At 38.8% G+C, this 20,446-nt stretch overlaps 1 protein-coding gene across 4 annotated transcripts in view; it reads right to left on the reverse strand.

Annotated features, from left to right (window-relative positions):
• The window catches only part of LOC131234863 (tRNA nucleotidyltransferase cca2), a 70,848-nt gene that overhangs the window by 38,634 nt on the left and 11,768 nt on the right, over nucleotides 1–20,446 (reverse strand). For all 4 annotated transcript variants that reach the window (XM_058231849.1, XM_058231848.1, XM_058231847.1 and 1 more), the window contains exons 3-8: nucleotides 15,463–15,580; nucleotides 13,775–13,827; nucleotides 8,548–8,597; nucleotides 8,356–8,454; nucleotides 5,821–5,930; nucleotides 5,531–5,658 (exon numbers count right to left, since the gene is read on the reverse strand). In XM_058231849.1, the coding sequence (XP_058087832.1) occupies nucleotides 5,531–5,658; nucleotides 5,821–5,930; nucleotides 8,356–8,454; nucleotides 8,548–8,597; nucleotides 13,775–13,827; nucleotides 15,463–15,580 (558 nt within the window). The remainder of the gene's footprint in view (nucleotides 1–5,530; nucleotides 5,659–5,820; nucleotides 5,931–8,355; nucleotides 8,455–8,547; nucleotides 8,598–13,774; nucleotides 13,828–15,462; nucleotides 15,581–20,446) is intronic.

Here is a 20,446-nt window from a genome sequence, read left to right on the forward strand (position 1 = left end):
TCGGAGAGAGATGGGACCACTCCGAGGGCAGGAACACACAAGAATTGAACACCCAAGGAGGATCTGCCACTTTCGACTCGAGAAAAGCCTCATCCAAATGATTCGTATGACATCATGGGCTAGGTCCCTCATTTTTAGTGAGAAGAAACCCATTTTTTGGAGGAACCAACAACCTTCAACTACTAAGGAAGTGACTTCGAGGACAAGGAATACCATTCAACTTTTCGCATGCTTCCACCAAACCAAGGGACAATGTCATCCATTTTGAGATGAACGAGAAACAGGAAAAACCGAGACATGAGATGGAGACTTGTGATTTTTGTATGAGGTTAAGATGAGGACCTAAAAGCATACCCTTTCCTTTAGGGGTGGAATTTAAAACTTAAATACATTGTTCAATCGCCTCTCAACTCAGCAATCACAAATTGACATCTATCCCCCTTTTAGGGCATGCCTGGCGTGGCTAGGTTAAGCACTTCTAAGTGTTTCTAATTATCAAAGAGTGACTTTCAATTGTCAAATATGTTTGATTAGCATTCTTAATTAATTGCTTCATACTAAATAAACACTTTCTTAGAAAACGGTCAGGAGGCTTCTGGTACCATTGTGTGCTATAGTGGGTGGATGTGAGTGAGGCGGGGGAGAACATTTCTTAGTTATGTGTATACAACATAATTCAAAGATTCGGACCATTATCAATTAGATGCACATTTAACATACCATATATAGACCATCATCTAATAGCCCATTTTTCTTACACAAGTTTGATCTACTTGATCAGTGGACCAACATTGTTTTTGGTCACTAAAATGTTCACTTTGTACCTGGCTCAATGAATGGCCATGAATTGTCTACAACTGTTGTTCAACCCATACTTAACACTTAACACATTCCATTCCCACACACTCCCATTTGTATTATTAGTGAGAAAGAAACCCTTCTCCAATTTCATGGGCTAGGGGGAGTTAGGGCTCGTTTGGGAGCTTGTATTTGGAATGCATTGGAATCCAAATCACAATTGCATTGGAATCAAGGTGATTCCAAATCCTCAGTTGTGTTTGGCAGCTTGTAATTGGATTACGCTGGAATCCAAAAATTGGAATGCATTGAAATTTTGTAGTATATTTTACAGGAACATGAATTTGATTACTAAATCAACTTTAATATCCCGAATTGGTATATGTATATGATATTTGATAGAATGATTGTAATAAGCCCATTGAAATATATACTTTAGACAAAAATGACGAAATTCTAAGCCTCGGCTGGACCATAAGCATGAGGATCACAAACGAGCAACTCACCAACGTTTTTTATCCGCCAATTTACATGACCAATGTTAGACAATTTGGATCATTCGACTAATTTAATTTTAGTAATGCAGCCAATAATTGAATTGTTTTGAGGTATCATTAGCATGCCACGTGTACATAGGATTAGTAGCCTAGTGACACCTTTGTTACACGTGCAACTCTCTTGCCTTTAAAAAGGGAGCCAAAAAAGATATTTCACTCTAACTACACTTGAATCACAGCAAAAATGTGAGATTTCAAAACACACCAAAACTGTGTATTTCATTTACCTTCGACTACATTTACCCCAGAATTCATGGTACCAAACAACTTTTGGAAACCAAATGCACTCAAATACACCCAAACTGATGTTGTCGAATTACCCATTAGTTGATAATGAGGATGTGAATGCTTATTGTACAAGTGTCACGCATGGAAACTACAGGAGTGCATTTATGACATCCAACTTGTCCATCATAGTAGGCCCATCATGAAGTTTGGATATCCCAAAAATAAAGCCAATCCAACCTTCATGTGGGTCAACACATGAATTTGGAGGTCTTTAAATGGTTGTCCATTATTTCCTGTGATGAGGCCTGCCATGTTGTGCATATGAGCCCCACCATGATAATGGGATGCACAAAAAATCTAGCCTATATCAATAACTAGGCACACAACACCATAGAAAAGTATGTACAACCATCCAAAAACCTTATTCATGTAGTGGACTGCAAGATGAGTGGATCTTACTGATTTTTGGGGCATCCAACTTTCCTTGTGGGCCTATCCTCATGGACATACAGTGACATACACAAGCCGTGTGGGTCCTACATGCATCACTTGTACAATAACCTTATTATACAAGGAAATGTAGTCCTTTCTCCAGTTTAGTGGAGCTACTTGATACTCTTGAGCCAATAGTGCTTGATACACTACCACCCTGAAAACATACAAGTGGAACACACTTAACTCAAGGTAAACCATCTGAATTGTGGAACACAGTCGCTTGGTCCAAAATCAGATTAGTTAACCAATCAAACCTCTAATTAGAGGATAGCTATTTGTTCAAATAGGACCACTGAATAATTTTCATTTTAAACAGTTCAATAAATGTCCATTAATCTGGTAACAAGATATTCAAAAAAACACAAGTTTTTAGTCATTATGCATCTATATTGGACCCATAAATTGGACAGTTTAATTTGATTTAGTTATATGACACGATATAATACGGTGGGCCACACCACATCGAACAATGGGGAGAGGATGCCAACAATAGGTTCATGTGGCCCCAACACCTTAACCAAACATGTTTATTAGGAATCAATTTTGCATAAGCAATTCTAATAAACAACTCCATCGAAATGTTTATTGGAAATTAATTTTGCAATTGCCAACCTCGCCCTTAGAGAGGCCATACATATGTCAACAGCTGTCCCTAGGGATCACATAAAATTGTCATTCTTGTGAGGACCTTTACTCATTCCTCAACAGGTGCTCCTCCAATCCCTAACAATCATCACAATAGTAGGACGCGACCTATGCCTCAGCGAAGCCTTGTGGTTAGAATTGTACACCCCAACAACTCTCTTCCCCTCACCTCTACACCTCAAGATACAACACTTCCCAATCAGCAATGATGAAAAACCTCACTACTCTCGTCAATATCATCCTCGGCAGATTATTTGTCCAAGTGAACCTTACCCTCCCAAAGCCAGGTTGTCCAGCTTATGGGCTTCCACCCAATCATTGAAACCTCGCAGGCTACGATTAATATTGTAACAACCCATTTTACAAGTGGGGAGACAAATGACATTAAAATTGCCTCCCACACACCAAGGAACCCTTCATCCATTGTCCAACCTCTCCAACTCTAACCAAAAGCTATCATGAATCCAACTCATTCAACTTGGACATAGCTGTGAATACGCACATGTTCAACCAAAGCAAAAAATTGCCAACCAAGTAATTCGTTTTTGATATCATGTACAAATTCCAACAAGAACCACACTCCCTAGCCTCTATCTTGAATCTATGTTTCTAGAAGCATGGCACTTTGATGCAAGACAACTAACCACTCACTCTACAAGCTCGAACTGATAAAGCGTGGCAAATCAATCCCTTTATCTCATAGCCCAGGCCCCATATCCCATGGGTCAGGTCCTCGGCCGAACCCCCCTCATGGGCCCCACATCACATGGGTTCCGCATCACACGAGCCACCCGCCTCACATGGGTGGGGCCCGCCCCAAGTGTGCCCCTGCATCCCACAGGCCACCCCACTCGAGCACAGTGTGAAAATGCCCCTGCATTACACTTTGGACTATCTCATCATCTAAGCCTAATCCCAGTTAATTAGGGTTGGCTACATGAATCTTGTTCCACCATTCCACTTCATAAAGGGCCAAACCATTAGTTAGACCATAGGTAATCAGTCTTTTCTTACTACCTCCACCCATGCCCTTTTGGGCCTCCGCATTGCCCTTTTAGAAACCATTTGGCACCTTGTATCTGAGTGTATTTGAGGAGATTTAGGGGGGATGTTTCCCGAAGTCCATCGTTTCGTGCCTATTTTCGAGGTAAATGGAATCAAAGGTATTTGAAATACACACTTTTGGTGTGTTTTGAAATCTCAAGTTTTTGCTGAGATTCGAGGGTAATTGAGGTGAAATGCCTTTTTAGCTCCATTTTTAAAGGCAGGAGAGTCGCACGTGTAACAAAGATGCCACTAGGCTACTAATTTGTTATGCACGTGGCACGTTAATAATACCCCAAAACAATTCAATTATTGGTTGCAACACTAAAATCACATCGATAGAAATATCCGAACTATCCAAACGTTTACCATCTAAATGGAGGTTTTAAAAATGTCGATGAATCGCTCGTTTGTAATCCTTACATATGTGGCCCACCCAAGGCTTGGAATTTTCTATTTTTTTTGTCAAGGTGTATTTCAATGGGCTTATTACAATTAATTTGTCAAATATCAAATATGTATACTCATTTGGGATATTAAAGTTGATTTAGTTGCTCAAGTTCAAGTCCTGTGAATATACTAAATAATTCCAATGCATTCCTAATACAAGCTCCCAAAACGGAGGTTTGGATTCCAGTGGATTCCAATTACAAGCTTCCAAACACAACTATGGATTCAGAATCACCTTGATTCCAATGTTATTGTGATTTGGATTCCAATGCATTCCAAATACAAGCTCCTAAACGAGTCCTTAAAACCTTCAACTTGTGCGAATACATTCCTACATGGCATGGTTATTGGTTTCCATTGCAAATGACCAAACCATCATAGTCTACTTTCCCTCACCTTATTACCAATTGGTAATATTCCTAAGTTCCCTCAATGCATTCTTTTCTAATTCTATCCTTCCTCATCTTGCCACTCATCCATCTCAGCATCCTCGTTTCAGCTACGTTGATCATATATGTTCTTCTTTAACTGCCAAACATTTTGTCCCATAAAGCATGGTTGGCCTTATAGCTATCATATAAAAGTTACCTTTCAGTTTGCGTAGTACACGACGATCACATAAAACTCTAGAGGCACATCTCCATTTCTTACACCCGGCTTGAATTATATGGGCAAAATCTTTTTAAATCTCTCCACTCTCATGAATTATTGACCCAAGGTATTAAAAGTGGTCATTTTGGGAAACTTCTTGCCAATTTATGGCCCATTTAAAGCTGATTTTAGTTAACCGAGTTCAGGTTCCTATGAATATACTAAAGACTTCCAACTAAAGCCATCCAAACATAATTTTTGGATTCCACTGCATTCCAATTACAAGCTGTCAAACACAACTGAGGATTCGGTAGTGTAATTGTGATTTGGATTCTAATGCATTCCAAATACAAACTCCCAAACGAGCCCTATAGGAATATGGGTACGGTTTGAGCTGGGAATTCAGGTCACATCAGGTTCCAGCTTAGGTCTTCTTGAGACAAGGTTGGGCTTGTGTTGACCCTCAACCTGACCCAGCCCACCCAAATTGCAGCCTCACCCACACATCAGTGGTACCTCTAAATGTTTCATTCCCCTAATTATGCATTTCCAAACTAAAAACCATGCATGGCAAAGCAATGGTGCGCACAAGATTCCATGGATTAATTGAAAATCAACGAACTGAATAAATAGTGATATGATGACAGAAGCAATTTATTAATTGAAAATCATCGAACTCAATAATACGCATATTACAGCTTACCATAGGATGCACAACCCACCTATCAGATCCATCAACCACTGCAGGCTCGGAATCATCTGGAAGACAGAAGACAACCCAAAACAAATGTAAATCACAAATATAGGCCATTGCTTTAACCGGATGATTTCCAGACATCATGAGATCAATCTGCACAAAGGTACAAAAAAATAAATTAATGAATAACAGATCTCAGTACAAACATCCTAAAAGAGCAAATTAAAAATAAGAATAGGTGAGCTTATATTATCAAAAATAATATGACTCATTGGAACCAATACACATCATTCATAGGCAACAGGGTAAGCATACTTCATGACCAATGCGCTCTCTGCTAATTTTATCTGCAAGTGCAGCTTTCACCTCCGCATCTGAGGCAGCTTTTTTCAATTCTTCATCGAGTACAAATCCAAATCTTGCACCTATGAGAATAAAATAATAAAACCAGGACTTACAATTGGAGTGCTGGACAGAAGGCCAACAACATAAGGAGGCTATTACAAATGCATGTTAAGTACAAAATACAGAATTAAAGAGAAGCTCAAGTAAATGATAATTGTCGTGATATGCACACAGAGCAATTGGAATTAAAATCAAGTAGTATTTTGTTCCCTGAGAGCTATGATTTTAAGTAAGCTGATCTCCTATCAAATTCAGCTCTGAATACACCGGCTAATTTCAAATAAGGACCAAGCAACTCTAGATCTGCTGGTATGATAAGAATTCAAAACTAGCCCGATTATAGGCAAAAGACCCATCCTCCTGGGAAAATAGGGGACTAACCGCCCCTTTGCCCACCCGGCAAACAATCTACGATGTCACAGAGGGCAACTTTATAAGCATCCTGGGCCACATCTCTTCCCCTCATGCCAAATACCCAACTTAAAGTAACATAGGTAAAGACAATAAACTCTTCATAAAATTGCCAGAAAATCGCATTTAGATCAAGAAGCAGTAATCCATTCCTTTTCCAAAAAGCTAATAACAGATGCAAAACTCTTGCTATAAAAATGGGGATGAACTAATAAGATAATCTTCATTTCATTAACCTGAACACATTGTCAACAGAAAGAATGGCTTGAAGAAGATGGAAGCTCACAAGTTGATCTGACATATGGATTCAATTATGAGCTCCAACTAGGAGAAAGAAACTCAAAGCCACAATCCTGAGGAAGAAACTCAAAGCCACAATCCTGAGGCTTTCGAGAACAACCCAAGATGGCTCAGATCCCCGCTTAGGCTGTAACAAAGCATAGTTTTCATCAACTTTAGCTATTTCACACTGTCAACATGTCCCCAGTTATCTCAAGAAACAAGTTGGAGAAAAATGGAAGAAAAGACTTGCTCTTAGAAAAAATCCAAATTTGTTGCATCAATTTCATTTGTTTTGCACGCACTTGACCAGACAATATGGCAAATATTTCATCATCGTATAAGCCTTATCCCAACCAATTGGGGTCAGCTACATCAATCATGTTCCACCAATATGGTAATGTTTCTTATTAATTTATTTCTATTCACTACAGCCAAAAAAAAAAAAAAAAGTCTGGCTGAAAAAAGATTTGTCACTTGTCCAGAGATAAAGCTTTTCGTACAATGTCAGTCCCGGGATCCTCTATATGAAAATGCTAGGGGTGAGGTCAGGAGAATAGGGAATAGGATTGTTTGAAATCTTATTTTAGATGGAATTTAATGGAGTTAAAACAGATGGAAGTATCAGCCTCTTGGGTAGCCTAGAAGAGATTGCCACGCCATGAAGGGAGGCTCATAGGAGAGTGTGCAATGGGACTCCGAAGCATTGCTCTCATGTAAAGCATTTCTTAGGTCGCTCATCTCTGCTGGTGAGACTATATCCTCACTGTATTGAGGTTTGGGTAGGTGGGGAGGGTACTTGAGTTGAGGGTCAAGGATATTGTTGTGTTGAGGGTGAAGGATTTTGTTAGGTGGCTTCATCAACAAGATCCCCACATGTGACTGCCTAAATAAAGGATCATTGGTCTTGCAAACAAAGGTGTGTAAGAAGAAAAACAGGGCTTTTTAATTGTCAGATAATGAACGAAAGAAAAAATGGACAATCTCTTCATTCGTTGTCAAACAACGAACTAGGCACTACTTCCCAATCTTATAGGCGTCTCTAGGTGTGCCTAGCTAAGATCCAAAACTTGATCAAAGGCTGGTACAACATCCTTTATGTTGATAAGGGGTGTATTATTTGGAGAATACTACAATGGAGGGTAGAGCACCCCTTGAATGCCTCAAGATCTTTAAACAAAGTATTCCAAGACAGTTATGTGACAGCCGTAATGGTGCTAACCGTCATGCAAAATGGAAAAAATGGCCCGTAATGGCCCTGTAATGGTGCGTTATGGGGCTGAAACAGTTTATTTCAAAAATAAAATAAAATAAAAATAAAAATCGGCCATAACGGCCATTATGGCCCATATCATAACGGTAAAAGCAGTGGCCATGATGCCCACCATTACCGTTATGGAATACCTTTTTCTTTAATGCGTGGCCGTCCAAAGAGCATATAGTTGAGGAGACTAGTCCAATCCAAAGAAGAGTTCCAGGTCTTCGAGATGAATATTTGGTACAACATTTTGGAATTGGATTGAGGATTAGGTGTTTCCTTCTTTTCATGTTCTATGGAGGCTAATAAGATAACAGATAGTCATGCAAGGAAGGTGTTGCTAGACCATCCTTTTGTTTGGGCAATCTCCACACTTCTATGAGCAATTTTTTGGCTGATTAATTAAACTGATCGTCACCAGAAAATTACTACATATCACACTTATCAATGAGATCAGTCTGATAAAACTTGAAGTCAAGAGAGAATAATGCAAATACCAAAACGAATAGCCCGAAGGACTCGAAGTGGATCATCCAAAAAAGTAGCTTTTGGAGGTAAGGGTGTAACAATCATCCCATATCTCAGATCTTCTAAACCTGAATAAAAGATTTGTCAATCCATTGGAAAAATTACTCCAAAGGAACAAGCCAGGGGAAGATGCAAAAGGTTCACAAATTAACAGGCCTAACCTCTTCCAGTTAAATCTTCAACTGAATCAGTGTTTATATTGTAAAACAAGCTGTCAAAAGAAAAAGAAATAGATCTCTCAAGAATTAGTATGGTGAAACTAAAATAATCATAGGAGTTAGATTGCTAAAAAGCATAAACACATATGCAGATATAATTTTCCATACAAATATCTCCAAAGTCTAACAATGCAGCGAGTAGTAACAGCCTCAAGGTCTCAAAGACTCAAATTCAAGAAAAAAAATTATAAATTATACAAATAAATAAATAATTTAAAAAAAAAAAAAATCAAAACATGAGAACATGAGAACAGTGTTTTTAGTATCGACGATATCGGCCGACATATCCCATGATATATCTTGTATCCCACCCGTGCGATACGAAATGCACTAGTAGTGGGATATATCCTGCATGTTCGATCCAGTGAGCATTTTTTATCCTTTTTTCTGTAAATCATGTTAAATCAATGTCAAATTGTTACAAATCCATGAATTTTTCATGTTTTGCATGAAAAATCATAAATTGGGAGTGCTTCAATTTTGAGATTTGGAGGAGATGGGCCGACTTACGGAAAATTGAAAAAAAAAAAAATCAAAATTTCCCAATTTCTTACAAATCGGTTGCAATCTTTGTTTCCAAACATAAAATCAAACATGTATGTAACTTGATTTGGTGATTCTTCTTTTGCTTTTGAATGTATTGCTTGTGTTTCCACACATCTTCTTACGTATATAAATTATATTAATAGACTTTGACTATACTTGCATCAATTCAGTTAGACAATACATAGATTAGGACCCCATACAAAGAAAACCTATTATGTGCCCCTGTTTTTTGTAATGTTTTGATTTATAAGTGTGTATCAATGTCTTTTTTAACAGTCACTGAAGTTTCACTGAAAAATTCGACCAATTTCCCAACGTCTCCCCATGTTTCTAACAACAGCGATACATTACGCGATACAACCAATATATCCCATGCGATAACTGATAAGTATCCATATCCCAAGGGTACAATATGTAACACGATACCAATATTTCAAACACTGCATGAGAAGAGGGTATTCAAAATATCCCAAAATGTCACTGCCCATAACTTTTGAGTTCTGATGACGAATAGTTCCAAAGTGCCAATATGCCACATGAGTACATGACATTCCCCTTATACCCCATTTTTGTCAGGCTATCAAACTAAATATGTCAGCATTCCGCATCACACCACAGCAACACATAACTCATTCACATTTTATCCACCAAGAAGCTCACATTAAAAAAGAACTGGACTATTTGATTAAGCAACTGACAGGGACATGCTTGACGTTGAACAATATCTGCATGAAAAATGAAGCACAGCTGCAACAGTTTCGGGTGAGAGGGTGGGAAACTGTCAGCTTCAAAGTATTTTCAAGTATAAACAGCTAGGAAGCGAGAGAAGGAGCTTGAGACTGTGAGTCCAAAGTATGATTTGAAGCAGGAGCAGCGCCTACTAGTTAGAAGGATCCTGCACTCAGTGTTTAACCAAAGAAATTACTTATTACATTATGAATCTTGCAATGATCACGTCCTTTATCTATACCTGCCAAAAGGTGTTTCATTCTTTTACCTTCCAATTGTATAAATCCTAGAAGCCTATATTAATGAATGAACTCTTCCAATTCAACTACTGAGGAAGTGACTTCGAGGACAAGGAAGACCATTCAACTTTTCGCATACTTCCACCAAACCAAGGGACAATGTCATCCATTTTGAGATGAATGAGAAACAGGACGAACCAAGACATGAGATGGAGACTTGTGATTTTTGCATGAGGTTAAGATGAGGACTCATAAGTATCGATGAAAAATTCAAAACCTCATAAAAGCATACCATTTCCTTTAAGAGGTGGAACTTAAATACATTGTTCAATCGCCTCTCAACTAACCAATCACAAATTGACATCTATCCCCCCTTCTAGGGCACGCTTGACATTCTGGGATGTAGTTCGACAAGACGTTCTCCAGTTCCTTCAGGAATTCTATACAAGAGGCAGATTGTCGAAAGGGCTAGGAGCCACTTTCATTTCCCTTAACCCTAAAGTGGCGGGTGCCTCCTCTTTTGCCCAATTCAGGCCGATCGGTCTAATTGGGAGACCCTATAAAATTTTGGCGAAAATTTTATCTGTTCGTTTGTCTAAAGTCATCAGAAATCTCATTTCTAGCAATCAGAATGCCTTCATCAAAGGAAGACAGATCACGGATGGTGCTCTTATTGCCAATGAAGTTCTGCACACCTGCCATAAGTTGAAGCATAAAGCGGTTTTCTGTAAACTGGATGTCGCCAAGGCCTACGATCATGTGGACTGGGACTTCCTCTCCTATATACTAGGTCGGATGGGCTTTGGGGCCAAGTGGAGACGCTGGATCGCTGCCTACATCGGATCAGCTCACTTCTCCATCATCTTAAACGGATCGCCTTTTGGTTTTTTTAAAAGTTCCAAAGGTTTGCGACAAGGGGATCCTCTCTCCCCTTTCCTATTTCTTATTGTGGGAGAGGCTCTATCCCAAATGATAAAGAAAGGTCAGGATCAAGGTCTCCTACGTGGCATTACGATGCCAGGAATATTAGACCCCCTAACTCATATACAGTTCGCAGATGATACTCTTATATTCTCTGAAGCCTCGAAGGAGAAAATCGAGCACCTCCTCATTGCTCTACGCTGCTGTGAAGCGATTTCGGGTCTAAGGATCAATCTGAACAAATCGAAGCTTTTGGGAGTTAATGTCCCATAGAAGTCTCTCCAAAATTTTGCTTCCTTGCTCGGTTGCCGCATCGACTCATTCCCAACTTATTTTGTTGGTCTGCCCCTATCAATGGGATCCCCGCCGAAGAGCATGTGGGAAAGGGTCACCAGTAAATTTCAAAAGTACCTGGTTTCCTGGAAATGCCGATATTTGCCTTTGGGAGGTCGGTTGACTCTGATCAAAGCAGCTCTATCCAGCCTCCCCCTCTATTTCATGTCGTTATTCAAATGCCCGGGGTCGGTGCTCAAGACTATGGAAAAAACTCGAAGGGAGTTCATGTGGTTTGGTAAAGAAAATCAGAGTAAGTTTCATCTGCTTGAATGGTCTCAAGTGTGCAAAGTCTTCAGCGAGGGAGGTGAGAATGTGAAGATTCTGAAGCTAATGAATTCCGCGCTGTTGGGTAAATGGGCTTGGCGATTTGCGTCGGAAAAGGATGCTCTATGGACTTCGATAGTTAAAGGCAAGTATGGTGCTTCTCATGGGAATTGGTGGCCTAAAGATAGTTCGTAGTATAAGACGTCCCACATCTGGAAAGGAATCCTTAAGGCCAAAAATCCTGTCATTGCTAACAGTAGATATATTTTGGGCAATGGTTCAGCTACTCGATTCTGGGAAGACCTATGGCTTGGGGAAAAGCCTCTAAAATTCTCTTTTCCGCAAATCTACCGGCTTTCTCTTGATAGAGACATCCTCATTAACAGATGTGGCTACTTCACCTCCACCCACTTTGTTTGGGACATAACTTGCATCAGAAACCTTTACGAAGGCGAGGTGGAGGAATACATAGCACTGCATGATTACATCTCCAAATCTAAGATCATCTTTTCGCAGTCAAACAATACTGCGTGGTTGCTTGAGAAATCCGAGACGTTCTCAGTCAGGTCCCTCTATACCGCTCTTTACTCTGCGGACAGGTCTCCGTGTGATGCGACCCCTTTTGTTTGGAAATATCACACTCCTAAGTTCAGATGCTTTGAGTGGTTAGCAGCGCGGAATAGAATTCTAACTATTAATAATATGGCCAAGAGAGGCATGCAAATAGTCAACATTTGCTTATGTTGCATGTGTAAGGCAAAATCAATGGACCACTTGTTGGTCCACTGCTCCTTTATTTCTTCCATCTTCTCTCATTTCTGTGAGCTTTTTTCCCTCTCCTGGTGCGTTCCGGAGTCCGCCACAAAGATGTTGATGGCGTGGAACGGGGTCAAGCTTGGAAAAAATAAATTGCAGATCTGGCGTATGACCATTCTGGCGATTTGGTGGGCGGTTTGGAAAGAAAGAAACGAAAGATGCTTCAATAATAGATCATCTACTCCTGTAACGGTGGGGGCTAGGGCTAAAAAAATGATTTTAGAATAGGCTGTCAATGTTAAGGATTTGAATAGTGTTGATTTTTCTTTTTTAAGTAGTTAGGTGCTTGCTGCTATCTCAGCAGTTCTGCTCCTTTTATTTCTTTTGCTTTTCTTGTTGTTTGTTCCCCTCTTTAATGGATTTTCAGTTCGTTGCTTCTATAAATAAATAAATAAAGTGTTTCTAATTATCAAAAAGTGGCTTTCAGTTGTTAAATATGTTTGATTAGCATTCTTAATTAATTGCTTTATACTAAATAAAAACTTTCTTCAAAAATGGTCAGGAGGTTTCTAGGACCATTGTATGCTATAGTGGGTGGACGTGAGTGAGGCGGTGGAGAACATTTCTTAGTTATGTGTATACAACAAATTTCAAAGATTCAGGCCATTATCAATTTAGAGATTGGAACATTCCTGGATTGGTATTTCTGATTCTCACATTAAAATTGTGAACAAGGCATGCCATAATGGTAATGGTGGCTGTAACGGCCACCATAGCTACTAGTACGATACAGGCCGCAACTGTGACACCTCCCTCCCTCCCTCAGTTTTAATTAATTTTTAATATAGTTGCATCACTTTTGTCAAACAGCACATAGTTTAAGACCCTATACAAAGGAAACTTATTGTGTGCACTTGTTTTTGTGATCTTTTAATTTCTAAGTGTGTAATGACATCTTCTTTAACATTCATTGAAGTTCCATTCAAAAATTCAACCCTCCAAAAACAGCAAAATATTACACTATACATCCGATATTTCCCATGCAATACCCAATATGTTTCCATATCCCAAAAGTGTTATACACCCATTGATACGGATACTGAAAACATTGTTTGCAACAGAAACCAATAATTGCATCAGTTAAGAGTGAGTTGCTGGAAGGCCCAAAAGGATGTGGAAGGAGGTTGTAATAAAAGACTTGATGACCAACGGTCTAACTAAAGTTATGACCGTTGATAGAGTAGAATGGCAAAAAAGGATTCATGTAGCTTCCCCCAATTATTTGGAATAAGGCGTAGATGAGGACAAATGAGTTAAAGAGATTAATTGAAGGCTATAGTAGCATTCTCATTACCGATTAAAAGAAAGCATCGCATTACCTATTGATGGTTAGATCCCTCCGATATGCATCTTCTTCAGCAGTGCCAAACTTCTGCAAATTATCATGTATGCAATATTGACATAACCACATTAAACAATCTCTCCAATATAAAAGTTATAACACATGAACAGATATTTCCATGTCCGATGAATTGTGCTGACTGAAAATCTTTTGGATGAACACAAGTTAACATATTTGTGCAATATTTTCTATAACATATAATTATGTTCAACCAAAATCAAGAAAAAGAGTTTTGAATGCTCAACAGCCATTGGCAAGTAGGCTACCAAATCAGTGTCCAGCAAGCTTCAATTATCAGTGTCCAATGAGTTAGTGTAATTTCTTATAAGAGCTTTCTACAGTTTCATCTAATTAAATATGAATACGCAAGCATGCATGATTTCAACTAATTAAATATGAATACAGACACACACGTGCACACATAGAGCAACTCCACAATCTTTTGGGCTTTCAAGGAAGACCTCTAACTTAAAAACAGTTCAATGGGATAACATTAATTTCTTTTTTCTTTTTCTTTTTTTCTTTTTTTCAGGAAAGGCAAAGTAACATTAGTTAATTCTACAACGCATCTGGAATGTCTTTACAACAAAGTTTACATTTAACTTACATTACCGCACCTGCTTTTTCATAATTTGAAAATAATGACTCAATTTCCCTTTTAGTAGTATTGTGTAGCATGTCTCTCACATTCCTCAAGCAATATGAATAGAACATTCGGGAGGCTGGTCAAAAAGCCTTAAAAGGAGGACAATCCTTCGAAAGTCCAAAACAACTAGTTGTCCACTTCTACTTCTAGAGAAACATAGACTAATTCCACTTCTTCACTCAGAGTCCTCTCACTACTGTTTGCTAGTCACATCAAAGGTTTGTCAACAACCATATATTTTAAGGGAAGTTTTTAGCAAAAACAATTCATCATCATCATCATCATCATCTAAGCCTTATCCCAACTGATTGGTGTTGGCTACATGAATCCTTTTCTCCCTAGCATGAGTTTTGAATGTCATATAATTCGGATGCATGTTGGAAATTGCGGCATAAGTTTGATGCCAACAGCCAAATGCAACCCTCCTCCAACCGGGTTTACCAGCAATGAGAGCACAAAACTCCCACAGGCACCTTTTAATAGACTATTGCATATGTTGATTACAATCAAGCACTATCTAATAGTCTATTACAATGGTTTATTACAACCAACAAATTTATTACAATCAAGGACGAAAGCCAACAATAGAAGTTTAGTTTAACACTTATTTTGAGATTTCCAGCAAGTAAACATAGCAGTGAGAATATTCACACATTTCCACTTTATTCCACATTTTTATTTTAAGGGGAAAAAATGGTTTATCTTACTCTAGAAGGTTAGAATCATGGAAATGAGAGTTAATTTTAAGGCTAATAAAGTTAAAACTTAGAAGGATCAACAAAAGTGACAAAGTTAAATTTTCCTTCAGAAGTGTTTCAAAAAAAATATCAAAATATTTCTATTTTACATTGTTTCCATGAGACAAGCACAAAAGATCATCTCTATTCCAAAATAACATGATGTTTACTAATTACGATCATGATTGTAGATACGTCATTAGGTGCATCCATACAGCATGGTCGGTAACAAGAATGTAATCAAGTATTTAAAATGCTTCGCTAATTGAGACTAGTGCATACCATTGTCGGAATACGGCTATTCTCCGCATACGTTTCAGATCTCAAGTTTGCAAAATCAATCCAAGTATCAAATATACGCATCCTTGCAGTTTCCAAGTGTTTGGATTGATCGGGATTGCTAGAAAATAAATAAACTATCAGATACACTGGCAGAAAGTAGACTAGAAATGATATTGAGTCCATAAACTATAAATACATCTCAAATACTATGATAAATTTGTAAAGACTTTACATAACTTCTAGAGGTATTGGGGCCAATTCAAGCTAAGTGAACCTGTATGTGCAAGCAAAGCATCAAAAAGATCACAAAGATACAAAAGTGACGAAAGAAAAGGAGACACTGATTATGACAAGCAACATGAGATAACAATAACATACATAACAAGTAGCAAAATGCAACAATGAAATCTTCAACCCAAGGTCAAGTAATTCCATATGGTACGGCTGAAGAGCAGAGAAAAGAATAGAAGTGATGCAACCAGGCCCTCAAATGGTAATAGGAAGAAGTCTAGGTTGAGCCCTACCTGATCACGGGCATCGACACACATGATGACAGATTTTGGAGAATAGTAGTGCTTCTTTAAGCTTGTTTCATTTTTGCATTTTAAAAATAATGTGAAAAGCCTAAACTGGCCTCACTCAATAATTAATAGAGAAAGGGTCAACTAGGGGCAATTTAGTTAAATCGCATCACATTTAGAGTTCTCTTGTTTTCTCTACACCATAAATAGTCTCTACGGATGTGTAAATATTTTGTGCCTCTGCAAGGTAGAAGCGGGGTGTGCGAGCGTGCGATTAGTAGCACTTGGCTAGTGGGTTGTCGGATTCTTCCTCAAGCCATAACTTTTTTCTCTTCCCTCTTGGCCATAATCTGGATATTTCTGATTTTTCAATTCAAAATAGTCTTGGCATTCAATCAGTCCAAAAATTTGCAAAACATTATCCATGACGCGAAATATTTTTGCATGAGTTTTTTATTAGTAATGCTACGGTGACCCACTCAAAGGCGATTCGCCATGTTACAGCGACACTTGTCCTCTCCTCCCAGCGCAGGCAACATAAATATACATGGGGCCAACTATGATGCATATGTGAAATCGAATTCACCCATCACATGATACAGCCCATTTTCGAGGTAAGTTATAGAGGATCTACCTAAAGGACCGATAGAATTTGTGGAAACCTCAGAATGATGAGCACTTGAGAGTTCATTAAGCGCAGTCCTTGATATCATCACCATATCACCATTGGAGGGAGTAGGAGTCACTATCTCTAGTACAAAGATAGAATCAATAGTTGTCACATGAGCAGAAGGAGAATGGCCGGTGTGAGGAAGATATCCATGCAACCGATAACAATTGTCTATAGAATAACTCGACTTAACACAGAAAGTGCATTTCATATGACCATGGCCACCACATGCCATGAGCACCAAGACCACTAAGACCATGGTCGTGACAACCCAAGGCCTCAAGGTGCCGTTCCATATACATGTTGGATAGAATGGTAGATCACTCAAGGATTGTAATAATTGACAACACAACAGCCATCAGTGTCCTCTCACAGGAGCACACAGAGATTGCAAATACGCCTGCATATCTTCCTCATAATATTGGCTCACACTGACTTATAGCCTGCAGTTAGATCAGCAAGCAACTCGAATACATGATGCTGTTCAGTCTGCTTCTAAGTACTAAAGGAACTCCACATCTCTTGAACAAAGGGAGATGATCAGTTGATCATTGCAAGTTTCTCTTGCATACCCGGAAATAACCTGAAATACTATAAGGACTTCTCACCATAGCGGATTTCGCAATGCATTGCTTCATTAAAAAAACTCGAGCAATATTATTATACTGGAAACAAATCTGTATAATGGCATCACATATCTTATCTCATTTGATAGAATAAATACCATTTACTAACAAAGTATTGCATAGATTGTAGAAGACAACATATTACAGTCAAATTTTGGGCTTTTTATTCATCACACCAGGCACCATCAATAGCCCATTCAGAAGTTTGTCAGATAATGTAAACAAATTTTCATCATTGCATGATCAAAACTTTGACAAATCAAGGCAACAAAGGAAGCTAGTACTGCTTTAGCTGCACGATCATAACGCACATTCTAGCTGTCTCTTATGGATTATATCCAAACTTGAATCCATCAAAGAAAAAGAAAAGGGCTACCTTCAAACTATCACCAAAGCAGTATTTCGCAGCCAATCAAAAAGACCAATTTATATACGGCCAGCAGCATGATATAGCCAATTAACCTTCATCATTGTATAAAAATAGCCGATCAACCTCGACCAAAATCAAAAATCACACTCAATCAACCCTAACTACTGCTGAAAAACAGGCAATCAACCTCAATCACCATCAGCCTAAATGTACGTTTAGATGAGAAGGGAGAAAAGAAGAAGAAGAAGAAGAGAGAGAGAGAGAGAGAGAGAGAGAGAGAGAGAGAGAGAGAGAGAGAGAGGAAGAAGAATGAAAGGAAGTGGAGAGAGGGTTTGGACCTCAGCTTCTCATGTTTTATTTGAAGAGACTATTCAATATTTACAATAATGCCATTGGTAACAAAAGCAGGACTACCTAACATGTCCTACAACTAAACTAATGTAAATTAGACTAAATAAAGAGGGCATAACACAGAAATGGGCTGAGAGATGGTTCGTAACACTCACCCTCAAGCTAGAGCATATGTAATTATATATGACAAATGGCCAGCTTGACAGTGACAATCCAAGAGAGGATGACTAGGAGCTTTAGTGAACATATCTGCCGGTTGATCCTGCAACTTGACAAATGGCATAAAGATTTCCTTGCAGGTAACCTTCCCCCAGATAAGTGACAATCAACCTTGGTTCTTTCATGATAGACAAGATTGTTGGTAATGTAGGAAACTGCTTGATTTTCTTAGTATAGCTTCATAGGAGTATCCACCACAAATCCAAGTTTACCATTAATGTCTTTAGCCACATGAGTTCAAATGTTGCGTGAGCCATAGCCCTATACTACGCTCCAACACTTGAACAAGCCACCACAATCTGCTTTTTACGTTTCCACGTAACAAGATTTCCTCCTACATAAGTAGGATAGCCAGTAGTCGACCGCCTATGAAATGGAGAGTCGGCCCAATCAGCATCTAAATACCCTTCTACACGAAGATGACCATTCCTCTTATATAGATACCACAACCAAGTTTCATATACTTGAGGATACAAAACATCGCCTCCGTATGAAGAACCCGTGGAGCTTGCATAAACTGACTAACCACACTTACTGGATATGTAATATCAAATCAAGTAATGGTTAAATAGATTAATTTTCCACCAGACAGCGATATCATAGATCATTGAACAGTTCTCATTGATCCACGTTCAACATATGACTTGTATCCATAGGACTTTCAGTGGGCTTAGCTCCTAGAAGACACGTCTCCTCCAATAAATCCATCACATATTTTGGTTGTGACAGATTAATTCCCAACTTGGACCTTGCAACTTCAATGCCTCAAAAAGTACCTAAGACAACCTAAGTCCTTTGTATAGAAGTGTTTCCGCAAGAAACTCTTTCACTTTTCAATTCCAGTATAGTCACAACTCATGATAACGATATCGTCCACATACACTACTAACACGATAGTGCCTACTTCACTCTTCCTTACAAACAAAAAACGACCACATGGCCATGCTTCGCCCCAAATTCAAGCACCATTTTACTAAACTTATCAAAAGAAGCTCTTAGAGACCACTTCAAACTATTGATTGATTTTTTAAGACGATATACCTCATCTGACTCCCCCTGAACAACAAATTCAGATGATTGCTCCACATATACTTCTTCAACCAAATCGCCACGAAGAAATGCATTTTTCACATCAAGTTGATATAAAGATCAGTCCAAATTCGCAGCAATAAACACAATCACGCGTACAGAATTGAGCTTCGCGACGAGAGAGAAGGCTTATGAATAGTCAACTCCTAAAGTCTAAGAATATCCTTTGTAACCAACCAAGCTTTCAATCGGTCAACTAAACCATCAAGGTTTTGCTTGACTATATACACCCATCTACATCCCATAGCACATTTCCCAACAGGAAGATCAGCTAATATCCAAGTTTGATTTCAACAATGTGCGGCCATTTCTTGTTCCATATTCCACACAGCACAATTCCAAGGCTCCTGGAAAGAATGAGGGATAGACACAAACGACAAGGACAAAGGAAACCGACGGAACAAAGGAGTTAAGCCAGTAAATTAAACACAAAGTTAGCAAGAGGTTGTTAAGTATAAAAACGTGCTCCTTTACGAAGATCAATAGGTGTATTACCTTCATCAGGTGATGCGGAGAGGGACCCTGAAGGGTGATGATATGTTGATAGATCAGAAGGAATGGTAGAAGGTATGCTTGAATGCACTCCCTCTCAATGCTTGGAACGTCTAGAGTAAACCTGTAAAGTTTATCTACTTGTTGCTAGGTATCTATCCAACACCAGTAGAAACATCAGGTATAATAGGTAGAGTGGTAGGAATTCTCTTCAAGTTGTAGAAACTTTCCTCCCTCATAGAAATACAACATCAACTGACACATATCTTCTACAGGAAACAGGATCGCAACACTTGTATCCCCTTTGAGTACGAGAATAACCAAGAAAGATACACTTGATTGCCATGGGTTCAAACTTGTCATGAGCATGATCTAGCTGATGCACAAAACATGCATAAAAAGGTAGGGATGTTACATAAGGACACAAAACAGGGGGGGGAATTTTCGTCTAAGACAGATGAAGGCATCCTATTGTTAAGCACATGCAGTTAAAGTTGTATCACTACAAAATACCTTAGGAACCTTCATATTTGATAATAATTGCCTAGCAACTTCAAGCAAGTGACGATTTTTATGCTCAACTACCCCATTTTGTTGTGGTGTGTGTGCACATGATGTTTAGTGGATGGTGCCAAGAGATGAAATA

This window comes from Magnolia sinica, chromosome 19, assembly GCF_029962835.1.
Source record: "Magnolia sinica isolate HGM2019 chromosome 19, MsV1, whole genome shotgun sequence".
Lineage (NCBI taxonomy): Eukaryota > Viridiplantae > Streptophyta > Magnoliopsida > Magnoliales > Magnoliaceae > Magnolia > Magnolia sinica.